The sequence below is a fragment of the Panthera pardus genome, unplaced genomic scaffold (genome assembly GCF_024362965.1).
Source record: "Panthera pardus isolate Hobbes unplaced genomic scaffold, ASM2436296v1 HiC_scaffold_10, whole genome shotgun sequence".
NCBI classification, from domain to species: Eukaryota; Metazoa; Chordata; class Mammalia; order Carnivora; family Felidae; genus Panthera; species Panthera pardus.
The window spans coordinates 109,903,774-109,923,854 of record NW_026526655.1 but is presented as its reverse complement, the minus strand read 5'-3'; the positions used below and the strand labels follow the sequence as shown (position 1 = coordinate 109,923,854).

At 50.5% G+C, this 20,081-nt stretch overlaps 1 protein-coding gene across 1 annotated transcript in view; it reads right to left on the bottom strand.

Annotated features, from left to right (window-relative positions):
- Positions 1 to 20,081, bottom strand: part of MYO7B (myosin VIIB) — a 90,297-nt gene that overhangs the window by 34,505 nt on the left and 35,711 nt on the right. Inside the window, exons 11-19 of the mRNA XM_019469461.2 lie at positions 19,135 to 19,254; positions 18,688 to 18,830; positions 16,460 to 16,670; positions 15,636 to 15,771; positions 13,359 to 13,522; positions 11,554 to 11,691; positions 9,560 to 9,712; positions 8,830 to 8,928; positions 6,945 to 7,039 (exon numbers count right to left, since the gene is read on the bottom strand). Coding sequence (XP_019325006.1) covers positions 6,945 to 7,039; positions 8,830 to 8,928; positions 9,560 to 9,712; positions 11,554 to 11,691; positions 13,359 to 13,522; positions 15,636 to 15,771; positions 16,460 to 16,670; positions 18,688 to 18,830; positions 19,135 to 19,254 — 1,259 coding nt within the window. The remainder of the gene's footprint in view (positions 1 to 6,944; positions 7,040 to 8,829; positions 8,929 to 9,559; positions 9,713 to 11,553; positions 11,692 to 13,358; positions 13,523 to 15,635; positions 15,772 to 16,459; positions 16,671 to 18,687; positions 18,831 to 19,134; positions 19,255 to 20,081) is intronic.

Sequence of the window (20,081 nt, the reverse complement as noted above, 5' to 3'; positions counted from 1 at the left end):
CAACCAGGCAATTAGAGAAGAAATTAAAATATACATGGAAACAAACGAAAATGAAAATACAACAATCCAAACGCTTTGGGATGCAGCGAAGGCAGTCCTGAGAGGAAAATACATTGCAATCCAGGCCTATCTCAAGAAACAAGAAAAATCCCCAATACAAAATCTAACAGCACACCTAAAGGAAATAGAAGCAGAACAGCAAAGGCAGCCTAAACCCAGCAGAAGAAGAGAAATAATAAAGATCAGAGCAGAAATAAACAATATAGAATCTAAAAAAACTGTAGAGCAGATCAACGAAACCAAGAGTTGGTTTTTTGAAAAAATAAACAAAATTGACAAACCTCTAGCCAGGCTTCTCAAAAAGAAAAGGGAGATGACCCAAATAGATAAAATCATGAATGAAAATGGAATGATTACAACCAATCCCTCACAGATACAAACAATTATCAGGGAATACTATGAAAAATTATATGCCAGCAAATTGGACAACCTGGAAGAAATGGACAAATTCCTAAACACCCACACTCTTCCAAAACTCAATCAGGAGGAAATAGAAAGCTTGAACAGACCCATAACCAGCGAAGAAATTGAATCGGTTATCAAAAATCTCCCAACAAATAAGAGTCCAGGACCAGATGGCTTCCCAGGGGAGTTCTACCAGACATTTAAAGCAGAGATAATACCTATCCTTCTCAAGCTATTCCAAGAAATAGAAAGGGAAGGAAAACTTCCAGACTCATTCTATGAAGCCAGTATTACTTTGATTCCTAAACCAGACAGAGACCCAGTAAAAAAAGAGAACTACAGGCCAATATCCCTGATGAATATGGATGCAAAAATTCTTAATAAGATACTAGCAAATCGAATTCAACAGCATATAAAAAGAATTATTCACCATGATCAAGTGGGATTCATTCCTGGGATGCAGGGCTGGTTCAACATTTGCAAATCGATCAACGTGATACATCACATTAACAAAAAAAAAGAGAAGAACCATATGATCCTGTCAATCGATGCAGAAAAGGCCTTTGACAAAATCCAGCACCCTTTCTTAATAAAAACCCTTGAGAAAGTCGGGATAGAAGGAACATACTTAAAGATCATAAAGGCCATTTATGAAAAGCCCACAGCTAACATCATCCTCAACGGGGAAAAACTGAGAGCTTTTTCCCTGAGATCAGGAACACGACAGGGATGCCCACTGTCACCGCTGTTGTTTAATATAGTGCTGGAAGTTCTAGCATCAGCAATCAGACAACAAAAGGAAATCAAAGGCATCAAAATTGGCAAAGATGAAGTCAAGCTTTCGCTTTTTGCAGATGACATGATATTATACATGGAAAATCCGATAGACTCCACCAAAAGTCTGCTAGAACTGATACATGAATTCAGCAAAGTTGCAGGATACAAAATCAATGTGCAGAAATCAGTTGCATTCTTATACACTAACAATGAAGCAACAGAAAGACAAATGAAGAAACTGATCCCATTCACAATTGCACCAAGAAGCATAAAATACCTAGGAATAAATCTAACCAAAGATGTAAAAGATCTGTATGCTGAAAACTATAGAAAGCTTATGAAGGAAATTGAAGAAGATATAAAGAAATGGAAAGACATTCCCTGCTCATGGATTGGAAGAATAAATATTGTCAAAATGTCAATACTACCCAAAGCTATCTACACATTCAATGCAATCCCAATCAAAATTGCACCAGCATTCTTCTCGAAACTAGAACAAGCCATCCTAAAATTCATATGGAACCACAAAAGGCCCCGAATAGCCAAAGTAATTTTGAAGAAGAAGACCAAAGCAGGAGGCATCACAATCCCAGACTTTAGCCTCTACTACAAAGCTGTCATCATCAAGTCAGCATGGTATTGGCATAAAAACAGACACATAGACCAATGGAATAGAATAGAAACCCCAGAACTAGACCCACAAACGTATGGCCAACTCATCTTTGACAAAGCAGGAAAGAACATCCAATGGAAAAAAGACAGTCTCTTTAACAAATGGTGCTGGGAGAACTGGACAGCAACATGCAGAAGGTTGAAACTAGACCACTTTCTCACACCATTCACAAAAATAAACTCAAAATGGATAAAGGACCTGAATGTGAGACAGGAAACCATCAAAACCTTAGAGGAGAAAGCAGGAAAAGACCTCTCTGACCTCAGCCGTAGCAATCTCTTACTCGGCACATCCCCAAAGGCAAGGGAATTAAAAGCAAAAGTGAATTACTGGGACCTTATGAAGATAAAAAGCTTCTGCACAGCAAAGGAAACAACCAACAAAACTAAAAGGCAACCAACGGAATGGGAAAAGATATTTGCAAATGACACATCGGACAAAGGGCTAGTATCCAAAATCTATAAAGAGCTCATCAAACTCCACACCCGAAAAACAAATAACCCAGTGAAGAAATGGGCAGAAAACATGAATAGACACTTCTCTAAAGAAGACATCCGGATGGCCAACAGGCACATGAAAAGATGTTCAACGTCGCTCCTTATCAGGGAAATACAAATCAAAACCACACTCAGATACCACCTCACGCCAGTCAGAGTGGCCAAAATGAAGAAATCAGGAGACTATAGATGCTGGAGAGGATGTGGAGAAACAGGAACCCTCTTGCACTGTTGGTGGGAATGCAAATTGGTGCAGCCGCTCTGGAAAGCAGTGTGGAGGTTCCTCAGAAAATTAAAAATAGACCTACCCTATGACCCAGCAATAGCACTGCTAGGAATTTATCCAAGGGATACAGGAGTACTGATGCATAGGGGCACCTGTACCCCAATGTTTATAGCGGCACTCTCAACAATAGCCAAATTATGGAAAGAGCCTAAATGTCCATCAACTGATGAATGGATAAAGAAACTGTGGTTTATATACACAATGGAATACTACGTGGCAATGAGAAAAAATGAAATATGGCCTTTTGTAGCAACATGGATGGAACTGGAGAGTGTGATGCTAAGAGAAATAAGCCATACAGAGAAAGACAGATACCATATGGTTTCACTCTTATGTGGATCCTGAGAAACATAACAGAAACCCATGGGGGAGGGGAAGGAAAAAAAAAAAAAAAAAAGAGGTTAGAGTGGGAGAGAGCCAAAGCATAAGAGACTGTTAAAAACTGAGAACAAACTGAGGGTTGATGGAGGGTGGGAGGGAGGGCAGGGTGGGAGGGAGGGCAGGGTGGGTGATGGGTATTGAGGAGGGCACCTTTTGGGATGAGCACTGGGTGTTGTATGGAAACCAATTTGACAGTAAATTTCATATATTAAAAAAAAAAATAAAAAAAATAAATCTCTTAAAGATAAAAAAAAAATATATGAAGCAAAAAATGATAGAACTGAAATGAAAAATGGGAAAATCCATAATTATGGTTGGAAACTTCAACATTCCTTTCTCAATAATGGGTAGAACAACTAGGCAATAAATCAGCAAGAATATAAAATTCAATATCATTATCAACCAACAAGATATAATTGACATGTTTAGAACATTCCACTAAACAACAGCAGAATACATGCCCTTTTCAAGCACCCTTAGAACATATAACAAGACAGTCCATATCCTGGGCCATAAAGGAAATATCAGCACACTAAAAAAATTTAACCCATACAGATTGTGTCTCTAACCACAATGGAATCAAACTAGAAATCAATAACAGAATGATAACAAGAAAGGCTCCAAACACTTGGAAACTAAACAACATACTTCCAAATAACCCATGAGCCAAAGAGAAAGTCTCAAAGGAAATTTTTTAAAAAACCAATTGAATAAAAATGAAAAAAAAAAAAAGAAAAAAAGAAAAAATAACATATCAAAATGTATGAGACATAGCTAAAGAAGGGCTGAGGAGATTTATAGCACTTTACATCAGAATAGCGGAAAAGCTTTGAATCAAATATCTGAGCTCCCACCTTAAAAATCTACAAAAAGAAGAATAAAGTATACTCTAGGCTGGAAGAAGAAAAGAAATAATAAAAAGAGCAGAAATCACAGAAATTGAAAAAAGAAAGAAAGAAAAGCATTAGAGAAAATCAATGAAACCAAAAGCTGGTTCTTTGAAAAGGTCAAGAAAATTGACAGACCTCTCTAGCAAAACAGACAAAGAAAAGAGAAAGACACAAGTTGTCAATATCAGGGATGAAACAGAGTATCATCACAGACTCTGCAGACATCAAAATTATAATAATGGAATACTATGAATAACTCTGCACATACAAAATTTTTCTGACAACTTGGATGAAATGCGCCAGTTTCTCAAAAAGCACAAATTGCCACAAGTCACTCAATCTGAAATAGATAATTTGGATTGCCCTCAACTACTAAGGAATTTATCATTTAAAAACTCCCCACAAAGAAGTCTCCAGGACCAGATGGTTTCACTGGAGAATTCTAGCAAACATTTAAAGAATTCACAATTCTGTGCAATCTCTTCCAGAAAATAGAAGAGGGGGAAACACTTCCTAATTCTTTTTATGGAGCTAATGTTACTCTGATACCAAAACCAGACAAAAACATTACAAAAGAATAAACCTAAAGATCTCATAAATATAGAAGTAAAAATTCATAACAAAATATTAGCAAATAGTATACAGCAATATACAAAAAGAACTACACACTATGACCAAGTGGGGTTTATTCTAGGGCTGGTTCGGTATTAAAAAACCAGTCAATGTTATCCACCATATTAAAAGGCCAACCAAGGGGGTGCCTGAGTGGCTTAGTCTGTTGAGCATCTGACTCTCTATTTCAGCTCAGGTCATGATCCCACAGTTGTGGGATCGAGCCCCAGGTCAGGCTCCATGCTCAGCATGGAGCCTGCTTAAGATTCTCTCTCTCAGGGCACCTAGGTGGCTCAGTTGGTTAAGTGTCTGACTCTCAGTCAGGTCATGATCTCACGATTTCATGGGTTCGAGCCCCACATCAGACATCAGGATCTGTGCTGACAGTGCAGAGCCTGCTTAGGGTCCTCTCTCTCTCTCCCCTCTCTCTGCCCCTCCCCTGCTCACACTGTCTCTCTCTCTCTCTCAAATAAATAAACTTAAAAAAATTATTAAAAAAAGATTCTCTCTCTCTCTCTCTCTCTCTCTCTCTCTCTCTCTCTCTCTCCCTCTGCCCCTCTTCCCTGCTTGTACATGCTACTCTCTCTCTCGCTAAGGTAAAATAAAATAAAAATAAAAATAAAAGGCTAAACAAGAAAAAATCCCATGATCATACCAACTGATGTAGAATCAACAGATGACAAAATTCAACACCCATCTCTGAGAAACACTCCCAGAAAACTAGGAATACAGGAAACTTCCTCAACTTGATAGGGATCAACCACAAGAAACCTACAGCTAACATTACACTTAATGGTTAAAGACTGAGTGCTTTCCCCTAAGCTGTGAAACAAAGTAAAGATATCTGCTTTCACCACTCTTATAATATTGGAAGTTCTGGCCAGTACATTAAGCAAGAAAAGTAAATAAAAGATATATAGATTGGAAAGGAGGAAATAAGACTGTTCCTATTTGCGCGTAACATGATGGTCTACATAGAAAACTTTGAGAAATCCATAAAAAGTAAGTGACTTCAGCAAGGTTACAGGAAACAAAGTCAACACACAAATCAATAATATTTTAACATACCACCAATGAATACATCAATGCCAAAATTAAAAATACAGTACCATTTATAATCTCTCAAAAAAACCACAAAAAACCCAATCTAGGTATAAACCTAACAAAACATGTGCAGAACATGTATGCTGAAAACTATAAGACACTGGTAAAAGACATCAAAAAAGATCTAAGTAAATGGAATTCATGGATTAGAAAACAACCTAATAGAGACATCAATTCTCCTTAAATTGATATTCAACATAAGTACTATGAAAATCCCCGCAAGATTTTTTGTAGATATGGACAAGATGTTTCTAAAATGTATATGGAAAGGCAAAAGACCCAGAACAGCTAAAACAATTTAAAAAAAGAAGAAGGTAGGAAGAATTTGTCTATACAGCTTCAAGACTTATTATAGAACTACAGTCAACAAGACAGTGTGGCATTGGCAGAGGAACAGACACACAGGTTAATGCAACAGGATAGAGAATGCAGAAACAGACCTACAAATACGCCCAACTGATTTTTGACACAGGTGCAAAATGAAGTCATTGAAACAAGGATGGACTTTTCAGTGAATGAGTGATGCAGGAGCAACATCCACTGGGGAAAAATTTTTTAAAAGAACCTTAGCCTAAGTCTCACACCCTACACAAGGTCCACTCAAAATGAAAATGGACCTAAATGTAAACTGTAAAGCTATAGAATCTTCTAGAAAAAAAAAAAAAGATAAGAGAAAACCTTCGGGCAGAGACCTTAGAGGTGACACCAAAAGCAAGCTCCATGAAGGAAAATTTGATAAACTGGACTCCATCAAAACTAAAAATTTGGGGGACGCCTGGGTGGCTCCGTCGTTTAAGCATCTGACTTCGGCTCCAGTCATGATCTAAGGGTTCGTGAGTTCGAGTCCCACGTCCAGCTCTGTGCTGACAGTTCAGAGCCTGGAGACTGCTTCAGATTCTGTGTCTCCCTCTCTTTCTGCCCCTCCCCTGTTCACACTCTGTCTCTCTCTCAAAAATAAAATAAACATTAAAGAAATTTAGAAAAAAACAACTAAAAATTTTGCTCTGCAAGGACCCTCTTAAGAGGACTTCATGAAAAATGCTGGACTGGGAGAAGATCTTTGCAAACCATGCATCCAGCAAAGGACTAGTATCTAGTATATATAAATAATTCCCAAAATTCAACAGAGAATTAAATTAGAAACCCGGCAAATAGCACACACAGATGGTTCACCAAAGAGGATATACATACTCGTGGCAGATAAGCCCATGAAAAGATGTGGGTGTGTGGGCTGGGGAGGGCTTGGGCAGGGCCAGCACCTGTATTTGTAGCCTCGCAGGACTTTCTGGATGCTGACGGCTGCCTTGTTCAGCATCTCACTCCTCTGTAACTCCAGCAGAGTGTCCTGTTTATCCTGCGACACAAGAGACCCCAGCATGTAGCTGCTCCCACTCATCTCCACACCCCACCTGGGGCCAGGGCTCTGTCTCCCAAAGGGTCTCCCAGACTTTTCCCATATGTGCTCCCTGGAGGGCAAGCAAGGGGAAGGGGCCCTCAAATTGATCCTGATGTAGCTCACATCAGCCCTCCAGTCCCCCATCCAAGAACTTCCCATTTTAGCTCTTTTCTCTTGTGAATTCAATCTGGCAAATTTCATTTCTGCTCTGGAGAACCCAAGAAGGGGTCAAAAAGTTTCCCCAAAGTTGTGTTTTATTTCCCCAAATTCATGTGAAATGTCACGCAACTTGTATTACAGGCTCATACTTGTTTCAATATAAACATGTTTCCTCAGCCTTCGAGTAGGACTCGAAGTGGGTCGATGAGCCTTATTCACCCCTGAGCTGCGACCGTCCCTGGCCTGCTTTTGTGCTTCAACTGGATCCCTGTTTCCTTGGGCTTGCCATCCTAGTCCCTGCAGGGCAAAGACCATCTTTGTGGAACAGAAAGAAGCTTGGCCTTTTGGTGAGTGGTAAGGAGAGGCAGGGGCTTGGTGGCCTCTCCTGCCTCCATCAGTCTTGCATCAGCAAGCATGGAGTCTCTTCATGTGCCTGGGTGGGCACTGGGAACACAGAAATACACTAGACCCCTGACGGTGGCCTCAAGGAGCAGCCAGGGAGGGGTGGGCACTCTCCTCCTCCCCTCCTCCACCACCTGCCTACACTGACTACACCCCTGTGGCCCTCGCCGTCTGTCCCAGCTTCTGGGACAGCAACCTGGGACTTGCCCAATGTCTATCCTCCCTGGCCTCACCTCCCCAGTGGAATCTGAAGCCCGTCTGTGTCTTCCCGGTTGTCTAAGTCCCAGAGCCCCAGCACAAGCCTGGCTAATGCATGGACAGAGGAACAGACAGACTAACCAGAGGATCAGGGTCGGGAGGTCCCTCTGGGGACAGATGAAGACAGGTGGGCAGGCTCTATGGGGAAAGTGGAGGGAGTGGAGGACTTTGGAAGGGGCGGGGGGATGGGGTGGCGCTTGGGCGGGCTGGCAGAGCATGTGTCCAGGCACTGATCTTCTCTCCTCCCTCCTCTTTCTCTCTTTGCTCACCCACCCACAGTTTACAAGGATCTCTCCTCCGTGGTTCTTGGACCCAACGTGCAGTCCTGGAGGGCCCAAAGGCTGTGGGTGTCAGCCACAAGCTGCCTCCGTGTGACCTCGGGCCTCGCTGGAAGTTGTAGGGGATGGAGATGGGAGGTGCTGCTTGCACAGGCCTGCTCAAGGACAAGCTCTTCTAGGGGGAGGGGGGCCAGCACACTGGCTCCTTCCACGGAAGTGCTGGCTCTCCAGGGCTCTAAAGAGGTGGAGCTTCCCCAGGTCTGACTCTTTAGACTGTGGCTCCCCACATGGAGGAGGAGGCCTATCTAAGGGACTGTGGGAGCCTACCCTGAGCTCCTGCTTGCTTCTGCCTGGTGGCCTGGGGCAGCTCCCCCTTCTCCTGAGGTCTTGCCTTTGATGCCCTGCTCTGAGAAGCCTCCTGGACTTCTGCAGGCGGGGCTGAGCTCTCCTCATGGTCCCTTGCCTCTCTTCCCCCCCCCCCCCGCCCCCCAGCATGGCTTTCTACAACAGGGGTGCCTCAGGGTGGGGGCCATGCCCAGAGCAAGCTCCCACGGCACTGGCTCTGGGTGGGTGAGCAGATGCCACCTGGTGGGCATGAGACCAGCCCCTCACGCTCCAGGAGGCTGAAGACCAGCGTGTTCAGGGGCTCACCTTCAGGAAAATTTTGGTCTTTCCCACTTTCCATTCTTTGTCTGTCCCCAGCCACGTTTCGGCAATGCGCAGGGTCATCTGGCGAGCCTTGTCTCGAAGCTGCCGAGGAGAAAACAGGAGTGGCTTGGTGGCGTTGGAGCAGGCCCCCAGGTGGGAAGCTGAGGCTCCCTCCACAAAGGCTTTCTGGGACTCGAGTCTTCCTCCTCCCCTGGGTGTCAGTGTTGCTTGGCCAGGACACAGGCTCAAGGCACTTCTGAACAAAAGTGGGGCCAGGGGAGAGCCCAGACCCAGGAGCCTCGAGGCCACCATGCCTGGGGCCTCAGCGTGGCTGTTGAGCACTTGGACAGCTCCAAGTGTAGGCAGCTGAGTGTTTGAGAAAGGATGGGAAGGACATCTTGCTCCAAACAGCAACCCCACCAGGGCATGATCTCGCCAGTGTTTGCTTTAAATGGCAGACAGCTCCTAGTACCAACATTTCGGCCACTAGCCTCATCCAGGGAGTGTGACACGGTGGGAGCCAACCCCTCCCTCTCTCCCAGGGCACCCAGGGAGTGAGAGATGGGGCTGGAGGAGATGAGAAGGAAGGGGGTCCAGGAAGGGGCCCTCAGCATCGGGAGGGCAGCTAGAGGACCCCCTTGAACCTGGGGGTTGGGGCACCCCTGAGGTCACTTACGCCTGTCAGGGCCAGCATGAGCAGGCAGGGGGCGGGGGGGGGGGGCGGGGCGAGCACCTGGAATCTCACGGCGCTGGGCAGCAACACACGAAACCTCTGGGAGAACGCGTCAAACGTGTACCGGATGGGGAAGCCCGACTTGCGGATGTACACCGTCTGCATCATGCCCGAGTAGCGCAGCTGCCGGATGCACAGCTCCCGGTCGAACAGCTGCGGGCGCACAGGTCAGAGGCCCGCTTTCTGAACCGCTGCATGTGCTCGGTGCACCTGCCAGGGCGGCCCTCCCAACCACCCGGCTGTCCCCAGATAGGAGAGAACCCCACGATGCTTGCCTGAATCGCAGTGTATGCTTTAACCTGCAGACTCCTATTTTCCAGAGAGGAATTTGGACCCAAGTCGCTGAAAATTCGGTCCCGAGAGTATTTCCAAGCAGATGGAAGTCGGTAATATACAAACTGTGACTTCCACAAGAACACTAATACTTCCCTCATTCTCAGCATATGCAAAGTACTATGAATATAAAAGTTATTTGCATATGTCATGTGTAAAATGTTTTTAAATGCCCCATAACAATGCTCTCAAAGAAGTTTCCTTGCAGCCTTGCCTGTGCTGGGGTGGGCGCTGTCCCACCTCCCACACTCTAATGGAATGAAGAAACACATTTCCTACCTAGAGTCAGAAAGCATTGTAGCCAGCTTAGTTTCTCTTCCCCAGAGATGGGCATGGCTGATAGAGAGGAATTTGAACACGATGCTTTGAGCAGGGGAATGGGGTCTTCAGCCATGGCTCCAGACTCTGCATGGCTTAGCCGCAAGAGAGCCCCCCTCAACTTCCCAGCCAGGAGTGTCTGGGGACTAAGGGCACACCCTCGAATCTGGCAAGCCCACCAGCAGGCTGTTACCCACCTGGAAAGGCTGAGGGCCACAGAGCCAACTGCTCGTGGGGTCCAGGGCCACATGGCAGTTAGTCTTGGGCAACTAATTGGCTCCCATTTATTGAGCATTTCCAGTGGGCTCCATGTTTCTCATTTAATATTTATAACTGCTCTACATATTGGGGTACTTAGCTCCAATTTAAAGTTGAGGTGCCTGAGGCTCAGGGCCACACTGAGCAAGGTTCACCTTGAGCCTGCCTGGCCCCTCAGCCTGGCCTCCCCCTACACCCACATAGCAGCCACTGTCTCTGAGCCATGTCCCAGCTGGGGCTGCTGGAGAGACAGAAGCATCAGCCCCAGGCCCCGCCCACCTGTTCCTCAGTGCTGGAAGTGGGGTGGGGGATGAGGGCAGAGGGCCTCTGAGAGCACAGTTATTACCCAACATACAGGTGTTGTGCCTATAAGGGGGATACCTTCTGGATTTCCTGGGCCAGTCCCAATTTCATATAATTTTGTTCTATTCCAAAAATATGCTGCATTTAATGTAATATTAATTTTTTCCCCTTATAAGATTTTTTTGAGTCATTTCATCTCCTTTTAGATGTTATTTCCCAGTTTTGGGGAGTCCTGTATTTGAGCCTCTGGGTGTGATTCCCAAGCCTACAGATCCAGGATCTTTTGGGTGGCAGGCTCCTACCCAGCACATATGCATATAAAGCCACCCTCCAAAGAGCTGCTTGGCCTCAGGTCTTGGTGACAGCTAGCCAGCCTCTAACATCCTAGTATGGGTTGCTGCCTTTCTGAGCCAGGTTTACACACGCAGATGTGCCAAAAACATCATGTATAGGCCTTGCTGCCCCCATAGGTTGGCAGGATTCTGACTTTACAGGAGAGAAAACGGGCTCAGAGAAGCAGAGCACCAGCCAAGTGCAAACAGCTGGTGAATGGCAGGCCAGAGACAGCAGAGGTCTGGTTATCCAAAGCCCTGCCAGTCACTGACCTTAGAATGGCCTAGACTGGTCACCTTGCCTCAGTGTCCCCATCTGTAAAATGGGGACAGACAGCTCTAATGCTAGCCAGGCCCTGGTAAAGGAGTGACATGACTCTAGATGCCATTAGACTCATCCAGTGGGTGCTCCCTCCCTCCTCGTGTGTGCCCCCAGCCCCCCCTCATTACCAGTGGCTTCTTGTACTCGTTGGGTTTGATGCAGCGGATGAAGTAGGGCTGGCAGCTGGTCAGGATTTTCATCAGCTGGTCTAGGGACTTCTTGAACTGGCCTGCCAGGGTGGAGGGCTGCTTGCCAGAGTCTGCAGACTGCAAGCAGAAGCACAGGTACAAGCGGGGCGCTGGGGGGCTCGGCCTGGGGCACAGCTGACCCAGAGGAGGGCTCCTGCCAACATCCCACAGATAGGCAGGGCTGTGTTCACTCAGCCCCTCCCTTACTGGCCCACCATAGGTTCTGGTGAGCAAGACAGGGCCAGGCGTCCTGCCTAGAGGTGGGGTCCCCCACGTGGGGTGTACAGGATCATGCACCAGCGTGAGAAACCATGTGAGACCTGACAACACTCCCTTTTTACCTCACCCTTCCACATTTTCAGTTCTTGTGTCGGTTTTGTTTTTAAAACATGTTTTATACTGCACATTGTAAGCATTGTAGTAAAGGTATATAGTTTTAAAACAAATGTATTGAAACTATGGATGCAGGAGAAAACAAGCCCTAGTGTGTGTTTTGTGCAATGCCTGATCTTTTGTGCAATGCTCCCTGATCAAACCCTCTCCGAGTCAAATGCAACTGAACGAAGGCAGGTACTGCCAAATGGCAGCAATTGGAGACACGTGGCAACACTTTTGAGACAAGAAAGCCACCACTGGCACCTTACAGGAACAATGGGCAGCATTTTCCTGTTGTCCAGGTTGGTGAAATAATGTGCATTCCCCCCCATGTCCTCCTGACATGCTCCAGGGGCCCCACGGTGGCCGGGACAAGCCTATACTCTGGCCTTGCTGTGGAGAGTGTAGCCTAACTCAGTGATGCAGAAGGTATGGGCTGGTCCCAGCTGGTTCCGGATGTGGGCAAGTCCTGCACCACCTCAGGGCTCCTTGGTGCCTTCCTGGGCTCTGAGGTCTCAGGAGAGGCCGCCTACAGAGGGTAGGGTGGGGCATGATATGATGAGAGGTCAAGGGCACCTCAGTGTGGCCAGAACGGAATGCAAGGCACAGGGGGCAGGTTCCTCTGCCTACACCCCAAGTTCCCGAGCCACTCCTGGGCCCATCTCCCTGCCCCTTGGTGGGGGAGTTCCTCATTAGACGATTCATGGGCCTTTTCTGGAACAGTCACTCTTGAGGGGTGGAGATGTGGCAGGGAGTGGGTAGGCAGACCCTCACCCTGCCAGGATATCCTAGGCTGCCCTGGGGAGCACTGAGGGCTCCCTGTTGCCCACCTCCCTGGCTGGTGGCCCGTAGTGCTGCCCCTGCCACACCACACACCCCACACCACACACACACACCACATACATACCATACACACACCGCACCCCACATACATCACACAAAACGCACTCCACACACCCCACACCACACGCACATATACCAAATAACCACACACACCACACCCACCACACATACGCCCCAGAGACACCACACAAAACGCATATGGCATGCACACACACCACACAATACATACACCATGCACATACCCAACATATACATAGAGACCAATCTAGAAACATAATATTAACACCAGCAGATGTGCCTCCACCAGACCACCACACACTCAGAAGCAGGCCTGTCAATGTGAACCTGTCCCCTTACCACTGCCCACACAGCAACCCCTCACTCCTGATTTTCGCTCACTTCTGGGCCCTGACTGAGCAACTGACACCCAGGTGATAGGTCTTCCCTGTGTGTGCCTGTCTGACCCCTGAGGCCCTAAGGGCTGAGAGACCCAGGAGGCACTGGCAGGGCCACCTGCGGGAGACCACCTTGAAGAGCTGGCTCCCTGCCTTTGCCCGGATGATGGTCCCATGGCCCATCTTGGTCCCCGCCGACTCCAGCTTGAATATCTCCTTCAGGAACTTGTTCTCGGAGGAATAGACCAGGGTGAGGATATCTGTGCTCAGCACGTCTCGATTCTTTTCCAGGAAGCCTGTGGGGGAAGCAGAGCCCACTCGCCAGCCCAGTTCAGCCATCACCACAGACCCACAGGGGAAGGGGAGGACAGCAGTGTGGGGACTCTGGTCACACCAGGAGGCCTGAAGGAGTCCCTGCCGAAGCCGCCCTCTCCATCCCTCCCTTGACCTCCCTGTCTGGCCAGCAGGGCCCCCCTGTACCCAGGCCTGCACTCATCTCTGCCCAGTGTGTCACACCCACCTCTAAACCCTCTGACCCCCACACCCGCCATCCCCTCCACAACTCCTGTCGAATCCACTGCCAGTCCTTCTGCCCGAACCATCCCTCTGATCACAGCCCACCACTCTGCCCGCTGTCCCACCCTTCCTGGCTCGTGGCCCAGACTGTCCTGCCCAGTGCTGCCTGCCCAAATACTTCCTCTGCTGTCCTGTCACCACAGCATGCCTTCCTCGTCTCCTCCTTCCTCGTCCCCCGGGGCCCCTGTGGCCCTGTACCCCACTGGCACAGAGTTACCCTCAGAGGCCCCAGCCCTCCCACACCTCCAGCCCCCGCTGGCCACTCCTGGACACTCTTCATTCCTCAGGCACCCACGCCAGCTCTGGCTCATGCTTCAAGACCGGCTCAAGCATGGTCTATTCCAGGAGGCTCCCCAGGGCCCTCCTCAGGGCTCCCCTGGCCTCTGTGTGACCTTTCTCATGGGCTCTACTGCTCAGTTCAAGGGTGGGTCGAGGACTTTCCCTTTCCTTCACCACCCCGCCCCCTCTGCTGGGTGCACCACAGGAGTGGGACAGGAGTGATTGGTGATCCCGTTCCCTCAACACCCCCAGCCCTCGCCGTCACTGTAACTGCCAGGTGTACTCTGGAGCTGACCAGCAGCCACCGGGGACCATATGTCCCTTCAGGGTACAGTCTAGATTTCCCTGCAGTGAAATGTCTGAGGGCTCCCCTCGGGGCTCTGGCCCACTGAAGTTCCGGGTGACCTTGGGCAAATCTAATTCAGGCAGCTACTTATTCATATAAAGGAGCTAGAAAAGGAAAGCAGGAGAAGGAGATTGTGAAGAAGCCTCCTGCCCCCACCGATAAGTCCTGAAAATCTGGCAGCCTGGTAACATCCAGGGAGCTTGCAGTCTGCAGGGGCCTCTCCTGCCCTCGCCCCAGAGCCCTGACACAGCGCCGGGAGGATCTGTGTGTCCACCTGCCCCAGCTGGCCAGTCTGGCTGCTTCCAAGCCCCTGCTCTTCCTGAGAGCCCAAAATGGAAGAGGGAAAGGAATTCAGACTGCTGTGTCTTACTGGCTCCAAGGATGGGGCATGGCTTACTGATTAGGAGGTCCTGAGGGCACATTTCCCTCCTCATTAGGAGTTTAAATTGCACAGGTCTTGGGGGTGAATGTGTGCCTTTAGGCAGAGTGTGCATGAACCTGTGTGTGCACTCTGACAGAAGAGGTTTAGATTTGTTTTTTTAATGTTTATTTATTTTTGAGAGACAGAGCATGAGTGGGGGAGGAGCAGAGAGAGGGAGACACAGAATCCAAAGCAGGCTCCAGGCTCTGAGCTGTCAGCACAGAGCCCAATGGGGGGCTCGAACTCATGAACAGTGAGATCATGACCTGAGCTGAAGTCAGACACTTAACCAGCTGAGCTGCCCAGGCGCCCCTGACAGAAGAGGTTTAGGAACCAAGCATGTCTGTGGTTGCTAAGGCAGACCTGAGGGCCTGGAGCCCCCAGCCCCTCTACCAGCCCTGCTCTGGGGTTCTGGAAGGTCCTGCTAGGACCAGGGCCACCTCCAGCCTGAAGACTGAGAATCCATAAATTAAGGAGGGGCGGTGTTATGGGCTGAGTTGCATCGTCTGCCCCTAGCCCCCATCCACACATTGCAGCCCTAACCCCAGGACCTCAGAATGTGACCATATGTAGAGATGGGGCCTTTACAGAGGTGATTAAGTTAACATGAGCCTATTAGGTGGCCCTCATCCAGTATGAGTGGTGCCAACAAACCATGTCCATTCCATTCCCTTTGTCCCATTGCCAGCTCTGCAAAATGACCTTGTCCTCTCAGCCTCCTTCCCACAGCCCCCCTGGAATGGTCCAGATCTGGAAGGGAAGGGAAGTGGACAGGAGCTGCGCCTACCTTCTGTCTGGTAGTACACCTCACCGGCAAAGTGCGCAATGCCAAATCTGGCGTCGTGGATATTCTTGGGCTGCAGGTAAGCCTTGTTGTTGGCATGGACACTGTTCAGTTTTTGCAGCATGGTGGTATCTGTCCCCTGGAAGAAGGCACACGCCCTGTGGGCTGACGTCCCAGAGTCCAGCCATGCACGGGAGGTCAGCTGGCACAGCCACAGGGCTTCGGGGCTTCCTCACAGGGGCAGAGCAGCTCAGCTCAGAATGACTGAGGACCCTTCTAACAGACGGGAAACTGCCACTCAGGGGTTGGTGACTAGTCTCTATAAATGAGGGCTGAGCTGGGAGCAGAGACCGGGTCTGCTGACCTCCACGGCTGGCTCTCCGGCTCCACCCTTCCCTACCGTTGTCCAGGTACCTGGCCCTGGCTTCACCCTTCTCTGGACTCAGATTGCTTTGAAAGTCTAGGGACTTTCCTAGGACAGGCAGAGCACCTTGAGGGCGAGAAGGCAAGCATTTCCATCTCTTGTACCCTCTGCAGCTCTAGGCCCACGAGTGCTTAGGAAGCCCCTCTTAGGGTGAGTTCTTGGATGTGAATAAACAGTGACTGCGATGTCATGCTGCTGGGGAGTGGGAGCGAGGCTGGAGTCAGGAGGCCTTCCTGTAGGAGGTGAAACTCGCAGGAGAGGAGGTTGCCCGGGTTGGGGCTGGTCTGCTAATGCCTGACAGAGGTTTCCGCAACCCAGGGGACCCAGGAGAGTTTCCCCACCTCAAGGGTGAGACCTGTGAGTGGGGCTCTCCACCCGAGGGTGGGTGGGCTCAGGGACACACCTGCGGGAAGTGGCTCTCTTCGTCCAGGAGGGAGATGATGCTCATGGGCTTGAGGGCCAGCAGGTCCAGGGTGGGGCGATTGTCACTGTACTGGATGTAGTCCCAGGCGATGCCCTCCGAGAGGTACTCCTCCTGCTCCACGGTGAACACATGATGCACAAAGAACTGCTGCAGGTGCTCATTGGCAAAATTGATGCAGAGCTGCTCGAAGCTGTGGAGGGAGCGCCGCCCCCGCAGGAGGGGCCCGGTCAGCCTGTCCCTGTCGTCGCCGGCAGGACCTGCGGAGCTGCCGGCCGCTTGCACCCAGCCTTCCGCGTAGCCTGCGGGTGCTCATCCCCATACACACGTACACGCAGTCTCTACCCTCCCCCTTCTCTCGTCTCCGCCACCATCACCCGCTCCAGCCCCTGGCAAACAGACCTAGAGACCTTGGTCAAGAGCCGAGCCTTGGGGGACCACGTGACCCGTAGCAGCCCGACCCCGAGGGGCACAAGGCCCCAGTATTGAGGGCCGAGGGCCGGGCTCCTCTGCATCAGCAAGAATCCTTACTCCCGCTCCGGCCTCCAGCTATTCTTCCTCCCCGCTTCCCATCTCAGGTCGGCGCCTCCAATCATCACCCCCCCACACTCCCCCCGCCCCCCCCCCCCCCCCCCCCGGACTCACAAACCAAGGAGTCACACCTGACACCTCTGTCTCCTCCCTTCCCAGTTCCAACTGTCTGCCAGAGTCGGGCCCCCTCACTCCAACACAGCACCCTGCTCTGCTTTGTTCCCACACTGCAGCCGGGGCCCAGGCCCCTCACTCACCATCCAGAGCACAGCCGCGGCCTCCTGCGGGCTCTCCCCACATCCCCATCTCACACACTATGTGGCAGGCTCTCTGGCCAGCAGCCCCGCTGTCCCCCTGCTTCCAATCCCCTCTTTTCAGATCCCCACAGTGAACAGTGCACATAGAACAGTGCAAAGCCTTGCTGCGTCTCTGAGAGTGGCCTGGGTCGCTGCGGGCTCCTTCCTGCGGTGCTGTGAAGGCACCCACTTCTCCCCGGCCTGAGTGGTCACATGTTTGCTGCCTCCCTCCTCTCCTTCCTCATTACCCAGCTCATTGTGTTCATCCCTTGGGCCTTTCTTCCTCCGGATGGGTTGCCCACTTATGCAAAACCTCACCATTCCTGAGACTGGTTGTTCAACGTCTGTTAACCCGGGAGGTGAGGGGACAGGTCCACCGTGTGCCCCACTCCCAGCATGCAGCCTGGAGAGCACTCAGTGGCCACCTACAGGAAGGGACTGGTGCCCTGTCACAGACCAGCTCAGGGCTCCCTCAGGGAGGGGCCCCTGCATAAATGACCGGATCCCCCACAACCACCTCTAAGGCAGCCAAGGTGCTTGGTCGGCTCAGCTGTCGCTCCTAGGGACAAAAACCGATTATCTGAATCACACCTGACTTTCCTGTGCCTGAGAGCTGCCATTGCCCTGGGCTTAGCCAGCCCTGCCCATCCCCCCAGCGCACTGAGCAGGCCTGTGCCCTGCCCGCCCCGCTGGTCCGGGAGGCAGCAATCCCAGCATGCTCCTGCTTGCTTGTCCTAATTTTCCTCCTCGGACATCCTCCTGCCACTCAACAGCGCCCCAGGGCATCACTTGTCCTTATTTGACTCCGCTGCCTGACTCCCTTCAGCGCCCTGTTGCCCCCTTCCCCGGTCCTCATCACAGTCCCAGCTAGGCATCGCTTTTCTGACCTGCCTCTTGCCTCCAGCTCGTGGGCCTCCAGTCTGGGCTGCTGGGACACTGGGACACAGGGCCAGAGGTGTCCTGCCTTGCCTGACCCTTGCCAAACTCAAAAGTCAGGGATGGTCACAAATCTCCTACCTTCCTTTCCCCGTTACTAGTAGGGTATCCCACCAACGAAGCAGTTGGATCAGGGCTAGCAATTTCCATGTTCACCCCTGCCTCACGTGATAATTCACTTCAGTTCATTAGGAGAGCAGATGGCTCAAGAGGGGTGACAGATGCTGGGCTGCAGCCCGACTCTTGGGGAGGCCTTTAGCTATGTGACCTTCTCTAGATGTGCAGGGGGAGTCAGGGGGAGGCACACAGACCATCTCACTGCAGACACATCCGGGCCTGCAGAGCAGTCCCATGGGGGAGGAAGGGTTACCCTCCAGCTTGCTCAGCTAGACAGGACCCAAGCCGATCTCCCATTCTCTGAAAGCAGGCGAACTGAGAACTTCATACCTATTATTCTGGAAATTTTCAAAACCAAATATGTCCAGGAGGCCGATGGCCCTTCGCACATTTTTGGGGTCCTGGGCAGGTGGAGTGAAAATTGCAGCATTGATTTTCTTGACAATCCACAGGAAGAGGTGCCCGTAAATGCCCTGAGGAGACATGGGGGAAAGCCCACAGGCTTTGAAGCATAAGAGGAAGGCTGGCTCTTATCTCTAAGTTCACCGGCAAAGGCTGCACCCACACTGGATATCCTGGACCTGCTGAGGGGTGTTATCTCTACTTATAGGCAAGAACCTGAAGCCCAAAGAGGCTAGAAAGCCCACAGTCACCTGGCAGGTGACTGGCAGTCAGGACCAGCCCAGCCATTGCCACTCTTTCCTGTTCTCTACCAGCAGGGCAAGGAGCCTTGTTCAACACACAGACACGGGGGCCCCTTCTCCCACAGCTCTGTACCTTGACAAAGGCGTCCCTCCGGTCTGCAGCCTGGGTGATGTTCAGGGGCCTGGTGACAAACTCCCCTCGGATGACGATGGAATGCTTGATCAGACAGTCCCGGAGTGCCTGCCACTTCACCTGGAAAGGCAGGTGAGGCCTGGCATCATGGCTGATGTGGCGGGGCCTGGCTCCTTGGCTCTGACCTACCTAGTCTTGTTTTCTCCCATGACCAAACACCCTAGGCCCAAGGCTTGACGGTGGGAGATGCCTATGGGGCTGTGCAAGAGGGCTGGGCCAGATGGAGACCAGAGTCAGGGTCCCTGGGCAGGCCCAGGCCCAGCATCAGTCTGAGCACTGGGGTGTTAGAGTGTTCCGGAAGGATACACAACCTGGATGGGTCCTGGGCTTGCTGGCTGCTTGGATTACCAGCTGTGTGCTGGTCTCCTGGGGGCCGGGGAAGGGGCTGGTGCCATAAGCAGACCTTGGAGAACAGTGGGCGGGGAGAGTTCTGAGGCCAGGTGACTGGCATCTGGATGGACCCCAACTGAAGCCATTCCTGCCTGGGGGCTGAAGGCCTAAGGGAACAGGAGGATTCTGGATGGGCCAGTCCTCTCACCATGCAGGGAAGACTGAGCCAGCAAGAACCCAAAGTTTCTAAGAACCCTGAACAAATTAAGAATATTAGCAGCAAAATGTGATTGCTTTGTTTGTTTGCTTGCTTCAATTCTATTAATTTCCCACCAGAACTGTCAACAGGGTGTGACATGGAGGAAATTATAATGTTCCCAGGGCAGAGATGTGTCTCCACCCAGGGCCTGCCATCCTTCCTCCAAGCGAGGCTCCACTTTCCCAGAATAGCACAACTCCGGAAGGCAGGGGCTTATTGAGGCAGGCAGGGAAGGTCCAGTGTAAGGGCACTGGGCCATGTGGCCGTGTGGGGGGAGCTTGGGGACTGGGTGGAGTGG